This window comes from Neopelma chrysocephalum, unplaced genomic scaffold, assembly GCF_003984885.1.
Source record: "Neopelma chrysocephalum unplaced genomic scaffold, ASM398488v2 Primary Assembly neopelma1_25, whole genome shotgun sequence".
Lineage (NCBI taxonomy): Eukaryota > Metazoa > Chordata > Aves > Passeriformes > Pipridae > Neopelma > Neopelma chrysocephalum.
Genome location: NW_020897694.1, coordinates 14274031 through 14296322, shown reverse-complemented (window position 1 = coordinate 14296322; position 22292 = coordinate 14274031). Strand labels below are relative to the sequence as shown.

The 22292-nt window shown below is 36.0% G+C and overlaps 1 protein-coding gene across 6 annotated transcripts in view; it reads right to left on the bottom strand.

The window, feature by feature from the left end:
• Nucleotides 1-22292, bottom strand: part of PIBF1 (progesterone immunomodulatory binding factor 1) — a 113558-nt gene that overhangs the window by 45016 nt on the left and 46250 nt on the right. For all 6 annotated transcript variants that reach the window (XM_027674523.1, XM_027674524.1, XM_027674522.1 and 3 more), the window contains one exon: nt 1499-1664. In XM_027674523.1, the coding sequence (XP_027530324.1) occupies nt 1499-1664 (166 nt within the window). The remainder of the gene's footprint in view (nt 1-1498; nt 1665-22292) is intronic.

Here is a 22292-nt window from a genome sequence, read left to right as displayed (position 1 = left end):
TGATATGATTTTGGGACTAACTGTGAACAGGTGAAGAAATATTGTTTTAAAGTAAGTTTTCTCTGCAGAATATTCACATTTCCAAGACTAAAACAAGTGAACGGGATATGATACATTTTTGGAAGTACATGTTTGAAAGATAATAAATTCTAAGTTTGTAGAGATAAGCAGTCATTCAGCTCTACGTAAATAGGTGCACTGTGGGTGTAGGTGCCCAGACTGTGCCTCTCAGCCAAAGCAGTGGCACCTTCAGGAAACTATATTTAATTAAGGACAAAAATGCTGCATGGCAGTGAGGAGTGAAGGAAAAAATGTGAGAAACAGCCATGGTGCTGACACTAAGGTGAGGGAAGGAGGGGAGGAGAGGCTCCATGTGCCAGAGCAGAGGTTGTCTTGCAGCCCACAGTGAAGCAGGTTGCCCTCCTGCAGACCATGAAAGACCATATGGAAGCAGATGTCCACACTACAGTCCATAAGTACCCCAGGCTGGAGCAGGTGGACATGCCTCAAAGGCACTGCAACCTCTGGAGAGCCCAAGTATGAGATTTTCTCCTGAAGGAAAAAGCAGCCCAGAGGATCCACACTAGAGCAGGACAAAAGTGTGAGGAGAGAACCATGGAGAAGAGCTGTTAAGGACTGACTCAAACCCCTATTTCCCATCCCTCCCTGCACTGCTGTGGGATGGGGAGGTACAAGAGTCAGAAATGGAGGAAAGTTAACCCAGAAGAGAATGGAGTGGGGAAAGATGTTTCAGTTTTTGTCTTTGTTTCCCACCATCTAAATGTGTGTCAATTGGTAATAAGTGAAATTAGTTTTCCCCAGGTCAAATCTGTTTTGTCCATGATGGTAACTGGTAAGTGATCTCCCTATCTTTATATCAGTCCATGTACTTTATAGACTTATTTACCTCAGCCCCATTCTCCTCAGGAAGAGGAATAAGGGTGGCTGGATGGGTGTCTGGCACCCAACCAAGGTCAACCTACCATGCTAGGAGTAGCAAGTTTAGGTCTTTTCAATTCTGTATACACCATGCTCTCCTTCACTTTTTTTAGTTGTAAAAATTTGTTCCAGAATTGCATATCAATAAAAAGTATTTTATTATGTAACAGTGCTATTACAGATCCTAGTTTTAAATAATCATACTGAATTCACCGTAGCTGATCTGGTGAAACTGTCTTCTTTCCCTACAATTATCACATAGACTGACATAAGCAGTGTTGTGATACAAGCAGATATATAAACCTCACATGAATGATGCACTCTCTTCAACATCTCTCCATGAGAGATTTGCCTTCTTCCTCTCTCCGAAGTCTTATTCTCCACTAAAGTGATCAAACTTAATAAGCTTTGTTGTTCGATCCTACCTCAGCAGACTTTGGTGGAGATACTAATTAATTCATATTCTTTGTTACTTTGTTACTTTCCCCAAAAACTTTTCCATTTCCTAATTGAAAACAACTATATAATGCCCCATAAAATGTCTCTTTATATAACATACCTCCAGTTTTCTCTGATATTTCTCACATTCCATTTGGCACTGTGAAAGATTCTTAGCTGTTTCTTGTTGCAGGAGTTGAACATGTTCAGTTTCAAAGGACTTTAACTTACTCTGGTGAAGAAGTTCAGCTACTTTGCTTTCTGTGCCAAGTTGCATTTGTCTGTACCTGAAAGGAAAATGAAAAAATAAGTTTTAATGATTCAAAAACAAGTAAACACAGAATATATGCTAGTTCTGTTCATTACAGGTATAAATTTCGAGAACTAATACAGTATTTTGAAGAGCTTCATAGATATTAGTATGGTTATCTATGTAACTATTGTAACCTGTATTTGAAACATCATTAGGAAAATTCAATATTATAATGACAATGCAACACAATGTATGGAAAACTCAGTCTATGGCTTTCCTAAATATGTAGTTAATAATCAAATGACAATGACCTTACAGTATACCTTATTTTTCTTATTTTTAAAAATGTTAGATCAATGTGAATCTGTTTCTTGGCACACAAATGCATGTAGTGAAGTCTTTTCCTGGGAGAGATACTAAGGAAATGTCTCCTCTCTTCCCCACCATGTGTTATATGTGATAGGGAGAAGTGGTATTAGACATCAGTGATATCAGTGGTGCATCCCTTGGGATATCATGAATACCAGCAACACTGCTTTTTCCTGCACCTAAAGACTTGAAGAATTGTCAGACTACAACGGTGTATTAATTTTCACAGTCACTCAGAACCACAGGTCCTTCAAAAAAAGCAGAAATGAAGTATAATTTTGAGAAAATCACTACAATGTAATTTTAAGTGACAGATAAATAATATTCTACTCAGAAGTGGACTTCATCTATTTTACTCATTCATTGTACTTAACAGACAATCTCAAAAACGAGGCATAAAAAGGTTTGCTGATAGAATACGAAATTATTGGACTGTAGAAAATTAGGGTGAGGTGAAGAACAGTAGAAAACCTCATGAATCTTAGCATTAAATAAGACATGGAAATAAAGGAGATATATGCAAAGTAAATCACAGGTTTTAAAAATGCTCCTAACCACATACATAGAGTGATGAACTCCGAGCTGACTGCTTTCATTCATGAGTGAGATCTTGGGATTATAATAGATAAAGCCATTAAAACTTTGGTTCAGTTTTAAATAATGCTCAAAACTAGCATTTTGGAAATTACTGTAAAAGCAATAGGGAAAATACAGAAATCACTGTGTCACTTTGCAATTCCATGTTGCTGCCTGCATTACTGAGTGCTGACAACCATCCTAGTACTTCACCTCACAAGGAATAGAGCTGGTAAAGCATCAGAGAAGGGTAGTAAGGACTGCCTTTGACGACCAGCAACATTGCACACTTACACAATTGCACTGTGTGGAATAAATTACTTCAGCAAGCTAGGACTCTACAGCTTGGAAAAGAGAGGGGAAAGGAAGAAATAGGAAGCCTGTAACATCATGAGCAGCATGGAGAACGAAATAGGAGTCAACTGTATTTTCAAATAGATGAATGAGAAAGCAACTAATGAGGCAGAATGTAAACAAATATAAGTTGCTATTCATACATGAAAACTGTGAAATTCCTTACCATAAGATGCTGGGGATGCTAAAAATTAACACTTTCTCAAGAGAATACTGAACAACTTGCAGCAGAGAAATCCTTTGATAACTAGTAAGTGGAAGATGGTACTTCTCACACCAAAGCGACTTAACAAATGGTTAGATTGCCAAATGAACCTTTACTCTAACCCACCATGGTTGTTATGTTAGTTGCCATTTGTCAAATTGCAGTTGGAACACAATTCCATTCTACTTAGCATCTTATCTTCAGGTGGGATTGAGAGTGTTTAACAAAAACAAGGGGATTACTTCAGATATTTTCCCTGAGGATTTCAGATGTAGGAATGTTTCTAAGGCACAAAGAGGAAGCAATTTTCATGGAATTAACTTGAATAGAACAAACAGGTGCCATTATGATGCCTCTGATAATCACTCTGAAGACATCTGTGTATGTGTAAACAGTCCAATGCATGAATGAGATTGTTCTCACACAGGCTGAGATTGGAAGTTCTGCTTACTGAGCTCGTGAAAAGGTTTTTCTTTTAAAAACAATTTTCTTTTTCAATAGTAAGACATTTGTTCTCAGTGTTACTACACTCAAACTGCTAAATGCCAGTTACCTATCTAGATATCGACTACTACTGTCATTTTTGTTTGGGGACGCTTTTCAAGTGCTGATAATTTAAGTATTTCATCACTCCTTCCTGACTGTATGTTCCTATTTTCATTTTATGATTAAAAAAAAAGATTCAGCACTTTTGAATTATCCATATTTTGTACATGATTGGTTGCAGACATGACACTAAATCTTTTCTGGTATACACATTGTTTACAATCCTGGGAAGAATGCTTTGTTCCAAAATGAGTAAGTCTTCATGAAGATACATGCCATCCAGCCACAGTGCAGTGAAACCCACAAATTTATTTAATTACTAGTCATATTTATCGACTCTAAACAACAAATTTGCACCTTCCACCTCAACACAAACAATACCTTCCTGTCCACAGCTTCAGACCTTGGATTAGTCTGAGGTTCAATGATCTGTGCTGTACTGAGTTTCCACACCAGAAACACGCATAAACTTAGGCAAAGCAGAAGTAGGTACTTCTCTGTATCTATTTTCTATACTTTCCAGAGAAGTCTGTAGCTCTCTGATGATTCTACTTAATCAACTGGGTGCTTCCAGAGCATGCTTCTCAACCCAATCATGAACAGTAACTTCAGAAATTTTTTTTTTTTTTGCTTTGTTTTGGAAATTTGAAGCAGCTTACATGTGTGTGATCTGTTTTGTACTGACAAGGTTACAAAGGGTCAGTTTTCTTTTGACCTTACTACACTGTTGATCGGACTAGTAACTCCTCCAACGTAGCACCATTCAGAGTTTCTTTGTCATATTTCCTTTTACTTGGCCAGATAGTATCTCTGGTTTCTTGGCTACTATTTCAGCACAAGTGTGCGTGCATGTGTGTATAGAGTCATATAACACAATGTGCTGAAACACATTCCTTCATCTGCCTAGATGGTCTCTAAGGGAAAACAAAAGAAAACAAAACCACCCTATGCTTTAATACTACTATTATGGAAAAAAACCCTGTGGAATGTGGATCTGCAGGATTTTTCTCCATCAAGAAATTTTAGCAAACTTGATATAATGAAAGAGTAGAGATTTTAATCTCACAGAAGAATGAGGGTTGAGAATGAAAGGGAAATTACAGATTGAGTCAATGAAAAAGAATGGAAAAAAACCCCCATATGTAAGAATCATCTAGAATGAGGTCCCAGCTTCATTATGTCTCTCTGCCACTAGGCTGACCAGTCGATGCCTGAAGTTTGCTAAAGCAGAGTCACAGTGGTTATAAAAGAAGTTATTTCTAGAGTAAAGTAGAAGATGGAGTACTCAGAGAGGGACTTACACTCTGTTTTGTAAGGATGGTTTAAAGATTTTTCAAATCAGAGGAGTTTGTTTCTGCAAACAGTGGATAATGAAATGATAATTTGTCAAAATCTGCATAAAATGAGAGCAAACGGAAAGATTTCATGCTAAAATCATGCGGTGTGTATACAGAAGAAAGTATGGCAACCAACTGGTTTTTTTGAATGGAGGAACTACGAAACACATCAGCACAGCCTAACCTAATATTGATAATCAAAGATTTCTATCATGTATGTATAAAGTGAGATTCACTTAGCATTTCCAACTTCTTACATAAGACAGTAACTGTAACCTGTTTTTAACTAACTGAAATAGACTCTTTTTTACCATTGTCTATCCCATTTACAAAACCTGAGATGTACAGCAGTACTCAAAAAGGTACTTGAACAATGAAGTACATTAGAAGACAATAAATTTGTAAAATTAAGCATCCCAGAAGCAGCAAATCCTAGTGTTAAGCTTACTAATAAGAAAGAATGCCAAGCAAATACAAATAATACGTCTTCCAAAGGAAGTCCTACCAACATGATACAAAACACCAACCCTTTCTAATTTTGCAAACCTGATTATACCAACCTGAAGTTTTTTGGGATATATTTTAGAAATTATTTGCAAGTTTAAAAATGTTAAAAAAACCCTGTAAGTTTTGAAATCATCCTGAGCCCACAGCTGGATCAGTTCCAGATTTAAGATTTTTAAAGCAATTAGAATATACTCTTCTATTTGTACAAATGTCTGTGCTTTGTTTCAGTGCCAAATTTGCAACACAACTTAAATGCTACAGACATTTCCTCCCTAACCTATTGCAAACCTACTTCCAGTCCCAACATGTCCTTTAATGTTCCTGCCCTTCTCCCTCTCTGTCCCAGCACCAGCCCCAATGTTTTCTGAATTCCAATTCTATTTTCATTCTTTATACACCTGGGCATCTGTTTTTCTTCTTACTTCTGTTCATATCGTATTCAACTTCCATTCCTATCTTGTAGTCCTACTCTCCTAATTCTGGTTTTCTTTGTCTCTACTCCTATATCACCTTGTCATTTAGCATCCTTCATCAAATCCTACCCAGACTTCTTGTAATATGAGGTTCAAATCACAGTTTAACTTTGTCACCTTCTGCAATTGAGTCTGGCCGTTAAAGCTTCCTCACTTCCAAAGATTCCCAAGCTAAGTACAAAAGCACACAACTGATTTTTCCTTACTCTTCATTGTCCCACTTGGAGTCACAGGAGTAATAGTGGTCTAGATAGGCCTAAATTAAATTAAAGTCATGCCACAGACTGCACAAACGCTGTCCTTACATGTAGCAAACTGTGAGACTCCAGTTCAAACACTGGCATTCAAAGGATCTGGCTTCCACTGGTTCTCTTGTTGATCCTTGGTATTAAAAACTGGTTGGCTCCTTTCTGAGCAATCAAAAATTTCCCAGGAATTGCATTCACACGCTACCCATTAAGTAACTGCAAATGTAGGAACTCTGATCTGTAGTTTTAAATGCTTTCATTGTTCAGCTTTTCCAGCACTGCACATAAGTCAGATGAGTTATATATCTAGTTGGTTTCACAAACTGAAAGTATCCTCTAATATTTACTACAAAATGAGTAAGAAAACTGCCATTCTTCATTTAAATACACATATTTTATGAAGATTTTCACACTGAGTTTACAGGCACTTCAGTCTTTTGTACTATTTTTTTGCTTCATTCATGCCTTGCAAATAATTTATTTTTAATCTGGTCTAAAATAACAATGCACTTAGTAACAACACATTTAAATACCTTCAACAAACAGCAAAAGAGTTCTGAGTATAATGACAAAACAGAAGATGCAGCACGTCATCTACAAATTGTTTAAACAATGAAAAATTTGTTTGCTGATATAATTTTCACCTAACATTTATTTTCCCCAAAGAACATGCTGAGGTTTTTTTATAGCACACTATTCCTGGTTCAGGTTGTAATTAAAAAAAAAATCCAGAAACACATAGCTTAAATCCTAAAGGGGAAACTTGATTTAACATGCAAGTTCTTACCAGATGTCACATTTGCTTCGTATCAAGTAATTAAACATACAGTACTCTTGCATGTGATTCAGTAAAATCTGCGAGAGAAAGCTTAGAAGCTTTGTTTAAAGCTGCTTGCTTCAAAGCAGATTTTTGTGTTTTGCAGCATTCTAAGCATTTATTTTGCATTGGCCTCTGATCCTCATTCTGTCAAAACAAATTCCTTGGAGGCAACACTTCCACATAGTATTTCACAGCGTGTAGGAAGCGCTAGTTCCAAACATCCAGACTCAGTAAGATAAACATCTGGTTTACACTACCTGTGTAGGACACCTAAACTCAAAATTAGTTTTGCAATAAACAGGAGTTCTTCAGTATGTAGAACCCATGTATTCTTTCTATCCTAACTAGACTAATGCCCAGAATACACCAGGCTGGACACTTTTCCCTGCATCACCTGATGAGAACATGCATACTTCCCATGTATTCCTATGCCTTATTCCATAGAAAGAAACAGGTTAGCTACTGCACTGATCTTCTCACTAACCTGTTACATGACTCGTAAAGAGTGAAGTTAAAGGTGGAGCAGTAGAATACACATCTAAAAGGCGCATCATGATGAATTACTATATAGGCAACTGCTTATCTCTGTTTATTCCACTACGACAGCTACAGTGAGCTAATTACCATGATGAGTGTTCCATCTCTTAAGAACTGGAAGAATAAACAATATAAAAGATGTGTCTGCTTTAGATATATCTGCTGAATCATGCTGATTGACAGGGACTGAAACATTTTTTTGTTTCCTTGTCTCAGGACTATGCAATAGTGCTTCCTTTTATTTGACTCTGACTCTTTAAAACTTAAGATTAGCTCCTGAACTGAGACACAGCTTCAACAATATTGGTAGAGACTGCTTTAGTCTAGCCTATGCCTGTGAGTTACACTTCAGTCATGAGAATTTCATAAAAAAACTTCAGTAGGGAGTTTTCTCTCAATCCTGGAGCTCTGATGGATGTCAAATCTAGTCTTTCACTTCCTAAAAGTGAAATTATTAATTTTGGGCTACTTTAAAAAAAGAAGAGCAACTCCTGTCATGCTTTTTTTAAAAAGTGAAACAGGGTGTGGTTGCAACTCTGATAGTTCAGTGCTGCTGATGCATGGTTAGTTTGCTCAGAGTCACTTACCTAGACTGGTTTGAGTAATCACAGTCCTGATTAACGCTTTTTTATGTGCTTCAATGAAATAAACACACAATCTATTCAAATACCCTAACTGAACTTTGTCAGTATAAAGACATTATAACAGCATCCTTAACAAAAAGAAAGGATCTGAAGAAACCAATAAACATATAATAAGGGATGTGATAAAATTCCACTGCTTCCTCCTCAAAAACTATTTTTAGATATATAAACAGGAGAATAGAGTCACCTTGGTAATTTTTAGGAATCTAATGGTAGCTACTTTTCTTTTTGCCTAGGTAAATTAGTCAAGATGTATAACCTTGTGTTCTTATTTATGTTTCTGGGAATGATAAGTTCTAAATCTACAAAGAACTATACAAATGTGAAACATAGGAATCATCAGTATACATAGCTGGTCAGAGAATACCTACCAGATCAGCTATTTCAGAAGATGTAGGTACAGAGATAACTAGTTTGTGAATCCAAAAATGGAAATTACCCCCTCACAAGATCCCTTGAATGAAGCTTCAAAATAAGCCCAAAGAAAGATAAAAGATTCATCTTTTTCAAACAGAAAGGCTATGAAATGAGTTCTCTAAAGCCTAGTGAAGAGATACTACAGGAAATAGCTTCACAGAATTCTCCAAAGTCCAGGGCAACCATCTAAAACGGAAACATAGCCAAGCTAAAGGGTGCAGACAGCAGCACCCAAAGCCAAAAGCAGTCAGAAGAAGCTGAACAGTTCTACTGTTTCTGGCACAGCCTTGATATCACAAAGCTATCTTTTGCATCTGTGTGCACTAGCACATAAAATGGCAAAAGTCGTCAATCTTTAAAGTATGAAAATCATGCTGAACTGAGGTGGACTGAACATCTGGACAAGCAGCAGAATAAGCATGATTAGATTTTTCATTGCCTAATCAACATCTTTGCTCAAACAAATAAAAACTTCACTAAAAAAAAAAAATCACTTTGAAGTGACAGATTGGAAACAGTCCCTGCTCTGCAACATGGTTTTCTGTATTGAACATATTTTAATCCAAGAGCAAAGAACCCAAAGTATATTTATGAAAACCTCATTATGTCTTCAGTCACATTTTCTGTGTATAGGCTAATTCAGTATTCTGTGAGGTTTCAGAGTGCCAATATGTGCAGGTAGTTTGACTTTACATGGCTCGAATACATTCTGATGTAACATTACTGACCCTGTCAGCTCACAACTGCCCCTTGGTATGCATTTGTATGCATTCCCTTCACTGATAAGCTAGGGAAGTAATTCTTCTAGATGGTAGCTGAAACAAATGTAAGATTGATAATTAAAGAAACATGACATAACTATAATTAAACTATCAAATTTACATGAAGTTCTTGAGGTGAACAATCAGTCAATATTCCTAATACAGTGTAGATCCTCTCCAGGGAATAGATTTTTTCTTTAATAGATTTTTTTTCTTAAATAGATTTTTTTCTTTAACTAATCAATCCACACTAGTGTCACGGTGAATAAAGAATAGTGCACCCAAACATGCATGTACATACATACATACATACACAGAAAACTCAAACTCTGAAAGAAATCATAAAACCTTCTTTGCTAAAGCTAGTAGATGTTTCAACTACTTTTTAAAAAAATATCTTAAGTCACAAACTTTAAACTTCTGCAGATACTGAAAAGAAGTTGCTGACAACTTCTGATATACACACAGAGGTCAAGTCTAAACCATAAATGAATAAGTGGAATGTAACTTAAGGAAATAAACTCTTAGGATGTTAATGCTTTCAAGGTTAGTTGACTTTTCTATTATTTAGAAGATTTACATTGTGAACACATTGATCTGTACATTGCATATACTTTTCTCTCCAATCTTTTCCCTTTGCTGTTCTTTCTACAAACTAGGTTGCATAAGCAGCTTATCAAAGTTAAAAACCATAAAATTAAAACCGGAATGCAAAGATATTTTGAAAGAATATTATGGGTCATGCAAGGGGTATACAGATATGTTGTAGACCTATATAGAAACTACTACTGAGCAAAAGGCAATTAACCATCTCATACAACTTTGATAAAACTTTTGCAGTAAACCAGAGACAGAGTAACAAAAATAACAGTCTAAATAATGACATTCAAATCACATTTTACACATTAGAAACATAAAAAAATTCCACACTGTTTATGAAGAAAAGAAACTTAAATATGTAATAGCAACCTTATCTTCTACCCTCCACAATAGCTTTTGTCTGTGGTTGTATATGCTACCATTCCTCTGATTTAATAGAAAATTCACTGAGATATTTTTAGACATAATTATATACTTAATAAAAGATAATTACTGTATGATTTTTAATTCCATAAATGCAAAAAGAGAAAAAGTCAATATGACTGATAGAACAGCAGTTATACCAGTGACAACAGCAATAACTAAATGTCTCTTTTTAACAAATAAAATTGAAAAAGCATTAAAACCACAGACAGCTACAAGCAGAAGAAAAATGTTTGGAATGCCATATACCTCCTTAAAACAGAAATGAACATACAAATATGTAAGTTCTTAACTCCATAAATGCAACTTTTATGTAACTAAGAATACAAAAACTAAAATTCTGCTCCATACAGTTATGGAGCTTTTTGTATGAAAAAATAAGAAAAGGAAAGGTTATCACTGAAGCTTCCCAGAAAAGGACAGGGACAGAAATGAGAAAGTGGGGGGAAATCTTTTGAGATGAGGCTAACTGGGAGACCATCAGACAAAGCTCCTCTGACATATGAAAAGACATATGTAACTACTATATGAGCAGAGAGACTGCTTACTCCCCCTCCCTTTTCCCCACTGAAAACCTGGCAGAGTAGGTCAGAAGGTTAGGGTTCAAACTGCCATAATTTACCAAATGATTGCTATGTCCTTTATATCACACATAACAGGTTTGATTTCCTGATAAGCAGAGTTCAAAGTACAGGCATACCTCGTTATCTGTCACGGAGATGTTCCTACAAGTGCTACAGTTAGCAATGAGGGACAGCAAAGCAACTTTTCCCCTAAAAATTAATGTAATGTATGGCCTTGGTGTTTGCAATGACTTAAGAGAGGCCAGTGTATTGCTGCATAATATTCCATTTATTTCTCAGTAAAATTACCCCTTAAAAATAAGATCTCAATGATGTAAATGCTAAACAACTATTAAATAATTCAGGTTGGATGGGATTTCAGAGGGTATCTAGTCCAACATTGTGCTCAGAGCAAGGTCACCTATAAAATCACACCAGGTTGCTCAAAGCTTTAGCCACTTGGGTCTTGAAAACTCAGGGATGGAGACTGCTCATGCTTGGCTGTAGTGAAAAGATTGTCCTTATATCAAGACAGAATCTCCTGTTTCAACTGATGCTCTCTCATCCCCCTACCATGCCCTGCTGTGAAGGGCCTGGCTCCATCTCCATGCCTGTAGGCACTAGGAACACTGCTGATAGGCATCCCAGAGCCAGACTGAACAAAACCCGTCCTCAGCCCTTCCTCACAGGGCAAATGCTCCAGCCCTGACCGTTCTGGTGGCTCTACTACATTCACTCCAGTTTATCATTATGTTGCTTGTATTGAGATGTCCAAAAAATGGACATTCCTTGATGTCTTGACTATTGTGCTGTTAATACATGGCAGGATGTTGTCAGAGTACTGTTGGTTAATACTGAGCTTGCTGTTTACAAAAAAACATTTGTTCCCCTCAAATAAGGATGCTCACACACAAGATAATCTGCATTTCCTTATTAGTAATTGAATGCTACACAGTAGCTATTAATATATGAAAAATTATGTACCAAAGATTGCTATAAGTGTACTTCCAGCAGTTGTTTTAAACAAAGTATGACACTGGAAAAATCCACGGCTTTCCATCTGTCTTTCAGAACTTAAAAGAACTTCCATTTAGGTGCTTGCAGGCCATCAGGCATGCTTCAGTGCAACTAGGCAGCTCAGGGGAGTTTTTGTTAGAAGAGAAAAGGATGGAAAGACACAGCAATGGTAACAGCAGAGAGGGGTCTTACAAAATCAAAGGATACGAAAATGACTGACAGACAACCAATGGGTAGGGGAGCACTATTGGATCTGTCTTCTTTCAAGTAAGACATTTAAAATATCCTTTCCTATGCAGTGACAGTAATTGGAACCATATTAACATTACCATTAATGGGAAAACAAAGGAGATAGCGTGAAGACCAATCTTCATTCATATGACTTAAGAAAAAAAAAAAGCTCATCAATGGTATTTCAGCTCTAGAGAAAACTATCAAATAAAGTGCTGTATATAGCTAGTTTGTCTTAAAGTCTCAAAGTGTAGATACCTGTGTGTCATTATTCAGAAATGAAACATATATTGTTTCTAAAAATTATTTTTCTGAACTGTACCAGTCTTTCAAATCAACCAGAGAATCTTCTGAAGATATTGTAAGAACAATAAACACACAGACAACGGCATTAATAGAAGTAGAGAACATGGAAGATACTCTTACAGCCCAAAACAAAAGGAAGGAGCTACAGTCACATTCTGCATGCTTTTAAAATCTTCAAGTGGAGTAATAAATGAATCTTGAACAGATACATCACCAAGCTGTTTATGACATTAATGAAATAATCTCATTTCTCTTCCTTTGCAAACAAGAAAAAGTGCAATGAATCTAAACTTTCTATAAAGCAGCCTATCCCAATAAATTCTTCAGTTATCAAATTATCCTATATTACCTGCTGAGGCATGTGAAATGTGAAAATACTTCAAAAATGCAGTAACTACTGTGAAAAATAATCAGTTAACTCCAAGCTGTCTCCACTCTTGAGCATATTTGCTCTCACAACATACTTTTCTGTATTTTATCAGTCATCTGACAAGTTTTACAAAATTTTTATAGACAGACGCAACTTTGCCTTTATTACTCAAGTTATTAATTTCAAAGACTAGTATTGTGGAAAGCAGTTAAAAAAGAAAACAAAATCCAGGTCTTAATTTTTCTATTTCCCTCCCATTTTCTCTGTTCTCTCTCACCATTTCAACAATTCTTTCTTCAGCTGAACTATCACAACCCCTGCAATAACCACATCTGAGAAATAAAATTTTCCTTCTTCTTGTAGTGGACTTGAAAACAAATGTTTGTTCCTTTGCATCTTTTCCCCTAATGGGACTTGTGGACAAGACACTCCTGATCTCCAAATATTCCCTGTCCCAACTGAGTACAATGTCTTTTTATTGAGGAAGAAAGAGAAAGCTCCTGCTACTCTATGTGTTCAGTGCTTGGATCATTTCATCCCTGCCACCATCCATTCTTTCTGCTAGGAGCCCTAGAATATGGCTACATTTATCACATTACTAGGGAAGCAACTGCAGATGCAATTCTTGTACTCACTGAACAGCAGATGGAAAGTTCCCATTAACATATCATATTGTTAACATTAACTCCTTTGATAAAGGAGCCCATTCACTGAACAGTATGTTAAAACATGGCTTTAACTCTTTGCATTCTTATGGTTTACAAGAAAGGCTTCCATTGAATGGGGGTTTAAATATAGGTAGGAAAAGTTAACTCCCTTAAAAACTGGAAGAATGAACTGTTGTACTTCAGTCTGACCACGCTAGTTACTGGTTCTGTGTGAATATTTAGGTCATGACTGAAAAACAGTCTAGTTACCACTGTACTTCAGTCAACCTTGTTTTGTGTGATGTGCAATTCTTTTGCCTTCTTTACTACAATAAGGTTTCAGGAGATGGAGGTGTTTAATATTCTTGCAAAGTATTTTAAACTGTATTCCACTCTGAGCTTCATGCTCAGCATTCCATTCTTCCACAGTTAAGAGTCTGAACCAGGTTAGAACCAGACTTTAGGCTTAATCTAAAACCACTTAATAGGGTAAGAGTTCAATTTGCCTTAATTCAAAATGGAGTCGGTCTTTCAGAAAACAAGAAAATCTGCATACTGCCAGCTGTCCTTCGCAATGCAGTGTTTATAGGTATATGACACTGAAGCATGCTTGTCTTAGCAATACTAATGGGGCACACAGTCTAATACTTTGACTGCTGTTATATAAATGGGGTGGAGTTTGGCCCATATTTTCACTTCTTCCCAAACTCAAAATTCCTGGTAACCATAAACAGACATTCAAAGGCAAGCAATAAACAGCATGCACTGCAAACATGCATACAGAAATTACACCTTAAAGAAAAGTTGCAGGTAAATTGCTTCAGAATATCTACAATGTTAGTGACTCCAAGCTGTATTCCCCACAAAAACACCACGTGTATGGGTAGGGAATCTTCAATAAAAACTGCAGAATTACCATCCTGAAAGCAACACAAAGCATAAAGGTTTCATGAGTTAAAACTTGTGATTTGCAGTGCAAATCTCAGGGGTGAACTTGTGCTGGTAACCATCATAGTGACACAGGCATTACTAGATTATGATTAAAAGTATTAGAGTTTTTTCATCCAACGAGAGCTCCGAGGCATGGAGGTTCCCTAGGATCACTCTGCAACATGTTAAAAAAGTATTTAAAAGTTTGAAATCCATAAATATCAAATGAAAGCACAACAGCTATACAAGTGGTGTATAACTTCCCTGTAGAAAAATAAAAGGGAAAGGAATTCTTCTTTCTGCCTGACAGAGTTAAAGGGACAAACATTTCAAACTGCAATAAGTGATAAAGCACTAGTCACAATTATCTCAAAAAAGGTCAGTGACCTAACCATGAAGTAGTCAAGAATCTGATTGACTCAGACACACACATTGAAAAATACTTCATCATATCACACTATCCAATGACTTCAATGAGTAGGAAAACTGACAATCTAGAAGTATTCCTGATAGGGAGAATACTACTAAAAACTTTATTAGTTATCTTTCCATTTGCAGCATCCTCAGTTACAGGATGGTGGGAATTTACTGTACAGATGATTCTGGTCAGCAAAAGCAACTAGGAAAAACACTCAGCAGCTTTCCCAGCAAGAAAATAAAAAATCCTTCTCAAATTCATTCCTGATTTGTCCAAATTTGAAGACAAATACTTACTTCCTGTTGGTGTCTAATCTTGTGTTATCTCCAAGTTCTTTGAAACTAGGTCTTAAATGATCACTCCTCACTTTAATTATCTTTCAGTTGGGAACAAGCAAGCCTATTTACTAATTCACTCAACAGTCCTATCAGATGATGAACCAATTCAATTTGATCAGTTATTCCTAAGTGAGGAGATGTCATTTTGCCTTTTTTTAGTAAATGATATAAGAATAGTGTCACTCCATCATTATTTATATAATGATTCTGAACTTACAGGTAGAGGACTTTGTGAATACTTATTTCTCATTCCTAAATTCCAGGGATATGGAAGTGTAAACTGTCCTCCACAGTGAAGCTTAAGCCTTACATCAGCAGATTACTGGAATTAAGTTCTTAGATGAAGTTAAAAGGTCTCTGTCATGGGAGTGAAGGTCTTCGGAAGTGAAGTTCGAAATCATTTTTACTCAAAATAGGACCTCCATCCAAGTTTCCTGTTTTTGTCACAGACTCTTTCAGAAAAGACTCTTTCTGGAATTTTTAATAATAGCTTTTCTTTGTCAATGTTTTGAACCTTGCATGAAATGTCCCTCTTTGAAGCAGAGTAAGCAAAAAACATTAGTGTCAAATTTGAGAAAGTTACTATCAATGAGAAAGCTACCAATGGAGGTGACAACCCTGGAGAAGTGAAGATAAAGCAGAAATCACAGTATAGTTCTGGACCTCGTGCTCTATCCTTGGCTTCATGTTGAAAGAGAAGTATGAGAATATAGGACTGTGGATCGTAGGTGACATGCATGAATACTGATAAACAAAGAAAACTGTCCTTAGACTTGCGTCTGTGAATGTACATATGTGGAGATGAATACTTAAGGGAATCAGTATTTCATTAAAAAGATGTGACTTCTAGAGACGTAGTGCTAAGATTTGAAATTCAATTGGCCACAGCAGGTTTTCAAATAGATGTCTGGGCTTTCAACAATAAAGAGCATTTTCAAAGACTCCAGTCAATACACAAGCTAAGCAGAACAGTAAATTAGTCTTCACCTAACTTTGTGATGAAATTAATAACGGTATACGTGCAGACTAGTATAAAGTTAGAACAGATTCATTCAAAAACACAAGGAACTCTGTATACATAGTCTTACATATAGCCAAAAGTAACCACAGAGATTAGCTTGTTTGACCCACATTAAGTGAATGACTTTCCTGAATTCTTGTTTGAATTAAAATATTTTGGTAAGAGCAAAGAATATATGCTTTGAGAGAAACAGTATTCTAGATACGTGTCAAATTCTAAGCAGAGATTTTTGATGTGGCCTGTGGCTTAAGGTGTTTGAACAGTTTTCTTTGAACTTTCAAGGGAAGTTCTCTCCTTCAGAAAAATAAAAAATATCAAGCTAATTCAACTCTGCCTGTAACACCAAAACTGGGAAGATACAGAATATTTAGTATTTTATCCCATCTTAAAATAGCTTCCTCAAAATAGAAGGAAATGTTCTTCATGAATCTCCCTTGCCTAGCCATAGAACATAACACAACTCAACAAAACTTGCTTGTTTATATAAAACATAATCTCTTTTTGAAGCCAATGAATTATTGGTTATTTGCCACTTACCACCACACACATTATCACATTATAAATTAATGAAAGAATAAAACTTTTTTACAACTGCAGATTTTTTTGTGAGTGTGTGTGTCAGTGACAAGAAATACCTTTCCTTGCTGGACTGTAAAGAATTACTTGTAGGTTTGTAAAGTTAATGACTTTGACAGAATTCAGAAGTTATTAGTTCTATGCCCTAATTAGGGACTTTAAGAAAAACACTTGTTCTGAATTTTATTAGTCATACACATTTTTAGCATTGTAGGAACCAAAACTGTCATCATGTAAGTGCAACAGTGTGTGCCAGGATTTTTACTCCATTAAGTGCTACACTGCTTAGTGTATGCCATGACCCCTCGTGTTTCTAAAAGTGTGTATTAATGCTAGACATGGCATTATTATATAACTCAGTACTTCTGTCTTATTAATACTTTTCCTTTACTTTCCAAATTTCCATTTACTCTATTACCTGATATTCTTGCTAAAAATGACAATCAATCTCTCATTTGAATTATTCTCTGTAGCACATGGAATGAATTTAAAGACTCTAGCTGTTTGTGTCAACATTAAAATAGGACAAATATGTTGCTTTGGCACAGGGAAGTCAAATCCAGGCCACAAAAGTTTGGATTATGTTCAGACAACTCCTCTCTTCACCATTCCTTGGTATGCTATCATTTACACATACTCTACAGCATGAAAATACAAACAATAAAAAAGATTCTTGCAAATATATTTACTTAAAATGGAATTAGACACATTTGAGTTCCTTAGACAAGGAATTAGACATATTTTAAATCATTAAAGACAGAGAACAAAACTATTTCGTTCATTCAGTTATTGCAGATTTACTGAATTGGAAGATAATCCTTGACAATTTCTACAACCAACACGTACACTTCAAGTACCTTTAACTCCAGTTTAGATAAAAGCATCTTAGATTATTTTTTTTTTTACTTTGACCTAAGTTAACTACTGTTTGAGTGTTTTCCTAAAACGCTACATTTTTCAGCTGTAACAGCATCTGTCATTCTTGGCTTGGAAGCAAACTCTTGTATGAATGTGAGCAACCTTTTTTTGCTTCTTTAGAAATGCAGGGTATGTTCAACAACTGTACTATGGATCTATAGGAATCTAAAGCATGTGTTTAAAGTAACTCAATGCTTCTCTCAGATCATGATCAAATACAGCATGCAATATGATTAATAAAATAAACAGCATACTTAAGTATTTGGTACTCTTACATAGACATAAAATAGAACCATGAACTTTGCAAATAGGAAAGTAATTAAAATATACAGTAGAAGGAGAATTATAACTTGCATTTTCACTTATTTTTATGGATTTAATAAAGAAAAGTCTATTGCTACTGCAAATATTTTGGTCAGACTTTTTACTTTAAATTGCAACAGGAATTGCAGCAATACTTAGTGCTTTGGTACTATTCTCCTATGAATTTCAGTTTCCACTGCTCTAATGGCATGTACAGCTCTCATTCTACATTTCTCACTGACTTCAAATTAGTTTATGCAGCTTCAAAAAAAAAAAAAAGAAATGCACAGATTGGGACTTACAAAAGAACACCAAAGAGCAAAACAGAGTTTTAAAAAAAAAGAAAAAATAATTTAAAAAAGGAAATAGAGATACCATTCGACATTGAAGTGACTCAAGAAAAACCTATCTACAGTACTATTTAAAATATGTTTCTTTGTGTTCCAGAGTTTTGCTACTGAGTTTCAGTAGTAAAATTTTCTATGTGTGCCAAATGAACTGTATTTAACACGGCATTCCTAAAGTATTATTACTTCTATACATATTATTAGTTCTCAAAGTATTATCATTATTAGTATGCAATAAAGTGGCCATTTCTGAAATTGTAATTTGAAAAAAATTACAAAAATAGGAAAAGGAAGAGGTCTTGAGCACAATTCAGTTGGCAGGGATAGAACGCACATTTCCATGAAGATCTAGAAAACCATTTATATGCATCAGTGCTGCACTGGGAAAACTATTCTTCTTTCATGTGGAACAATCACATTTCAGCTACCTTTTTTTTCCTTATTTGAGGAGATTCTCCTTCATTATATTCCCTCCACAGATACACAAACTTATCTGTAATTTTGGAAAATATATCCTGGTTCTATTTTTCAAGCAAATTCAGCTTAGAAGATTGTTTTAAAATAGTTCATTTCCTATTTCAGAATTAATATGACAGTAACAGAAAATTACTACTTTCTAACCATATTAAAGATCACTGAACTGATATGGAATATGCACACATGCAAGATCAACAAAGAATCTTTTTTCCAGGATCATACATTTACATATACAAAGTTCTCAGACTGTCATTTCATAGGAATGTACTAGCACGCTACTAAATGCTCTAAGAGCTTGCATTATGAATCATCCATTATAATTTGTACTGCTGCAACTTGGCATCAATTTGAAAATACAAAGGTTTATTTTGTAGGGTGGTAACGAGTAGGAATGCCAAGGCAAGTAAGTATAAAAGCTGTCAGAACTGCAAATATTATGGAAAAATATCAAGTACTGATATGATGAGTGAATTTAAGAAGTGATGCTTAAACACGTCTACTCACTTCATATATGAGCTATAATACGCAGGTAAAATCTCCAAGTGTAGCATGCAAATGAAAGCTTAAATATATTGTTTGAACTGTAACATAATTTATATTATTCTCTTCCTTAAACCCATAATGTAGTAAAAAGGCATTCTTACAAATATTTTCTGTTTAATAGGACACAAAAAGATAGCCCATATGACTAGTAATTAGCAAAAAAAAGTGACTAAAACCTAAGTATTTCTAAAAGACAAAAAAAAAGGAGTGTTACTCAACATTTCCATAATAACTAAATCTGGTAGCTGCTAAATAAAATGCACTTAGGTAAGTACAAAAATTACCAAGAAACCGGTGTAATTTGTTTTATGTTTTTCATAACTAACTAATACAGAAAAAAAATGCCCTGACAGCCTTGTATGACCTGTTAAATGATAAGAACAAGAAACAACTTGAAAGTATTTGCACTTTTTACAAATGTTATTTTCATCCCACAACTCAGTAATGCAAGCTCACTCTGATTAGCATCATACACCAGTGCTAAAATGACAATTTTTGAAACCTATTTCCCTCCTTTTTTTTAGCAATTCAAGTTTTGTATGCTATTGACACATCACTGAATAGCTGAAGATCTGAAATGTAGATTAAAAACATGTTTCAGGAATGATAAAAACTCAGACATTTGCAACTCCTTTGTAAGTGTACTCAGCACAGGTACTACATTTAGCTGAATTGTACCTCACGTTGAGTATTTGGAGCAAAATGACTGCACATCTTCCAGTGCTGTGCTTCTCTGATATGCTGAAGAGTGTGATTCTTAAAGAATAATAATAATGTAACCTAATCACAAAACAATTAAGAATGTATATACAAATGCAAGACTTAGAGCAGGGCTAGGAAACTTAAGGTGGTGGTTCTCTTCATCTAGACTCTTAGAAGACAAAGCAGACTGAGGAAAAGGATCTAGATTTGTTCATGATACTAGGACAACTAAACTGCTAACATGACCCATCTATGCCAAAGACACACAGTTCCAGGAATCACTAAGGTACATCTAATGGAAATGATGGTATCATACAAGATAGAGCAGGAAATTATCTGAAACATTATTCAGAATTCCAGTTATCTGTGTTAAAGGGAGGTCAAGATTAAAAGAAATGGTACTCAGATGTCCAAGAGAACAGGGAATCTATCCCATGAGAAGTCAAATAAGCTACAATCTAGAAAAACAAAGTCTGACTAAGATTTTAAGAGGGCAAAACAACAGATATTTAAGGACTAATGCTATCATCAGAACTTCGTGTTATAAACCATGAGAAAATAATCTTAAAACAGAAATTAAAATCCCATCTGAATATAACAACTGAATAGCTTCCATAAGGAATAGTACAGTTCAGAGTTTAATTTATGAAAAGATAGTTACACGCAATGACAAAAGAATCAATGATCTAAAAGGCTCACTCTAAAATCAAGGTTTATAAACCTGATTACACATTTGTAAGGTTTGGGGGTTTTTCTTCTTTTAATAATGGAAAAAGAAGCAAAAAAGGCAATTACTTAGCTAAAAGATCTTGAAAGTCATATTTTAATTGCATTTTTATATTTTTTTGAGAATCCGTTCGACTGACTTTCACCAAACAATCCCCAGAATTTCTTTATTTTTCCTCTTTTGTGTCATTTTGCTAAACTTATGCATTATGTGCATCAAGACTTGTTGCCATTAATTCCAGGCAAATTGACGTAACTTCCAGGTAACACCAAAACCTGTTTAAATAACTAGGGAGGCAGAGAGAAACGACAAGGGTCTTAAACTTCCTAGGAAGTACTCGAGGCACGTTACAAAAGAGGCAAAGCTTAGCCATTACCTCCTCCTCTAACAGTGTTCTGGAGTGAACTCAATGATTCTGAATGAGTTAGCCATGACCTAATAAAAACAGGCCCTTCAGGGACTTGAACAGAGCTAAAACACCTCCCTACCATATCAAAATAAGCACTTAACTTTCCAAACCAGGAGACTTCCGAGCATGCAAAAGGACCTCTACCTAGATGTGCTCCAACTTGGAATGCAGACTGATTTTAAGTGCCTCTGAGGTTAGGTGGTGCTTGAGAACAGGAGGTATTGGTAAGACTTCACTGGAATGTAGTCATGGAAAATTTGCCCCCAGATAACACTATGACGACCTGCTGAAAAGCCATTAGCATGTGCAAAAACTGTACTTACCGACCATATACATTTTAAGAGGGGTGGGTTGCCCCTGGCTGGATGCCTTCTGCATCTGGACTGGACAGAAGAAATAAAATGAAAGGTTCATGGGTTGAAATAAGGACAGGGAGAGATCAGTCCCCAGTTACCATCATGGGCAAAACACACTCGACTCGGGGAAAAATTAACTTCTTATCAATCAAATCAGAAAAGGATAACGAGAAACAAAACCAAATCTTCAAGTAAACCACATTCCCCCCATCCCTCCCTTCTTCTTGGACTTTACTCCCAATTTTCTCTACCTCCACCCTCCCAGTGGTGCAGTGCAATGGGGAATGGGGGTTGCGGTCAGTTCATCGCACATTGTCCTTGCTACTCCTTCCTTCTCAGGTAGAGGACTCCTCAAACTCTTCCCTTTTGCTCCAGCATAGGTTCCCATCCATGGGACACAGCCCTCCACAAACTCTTCTAATGTGGGTCCTTCCCACAGATGCAGTTCTTCAGGAACAGAGTGCTCCAGTGAGGGGTCCCTGCGAGGTCACAAGTCCTGATGGCAAACCTGCTCCAGTGTGGGCTTCCCATAGGGTCACAAACTTCTTTGAGCAACCATCTCCCACTCCATGGACTACCATGGATCTCCATGGGTTGCAGGGGAACAGCCTGCCTCACCATGGTCCTCACCATGGGCTGCAAGGGA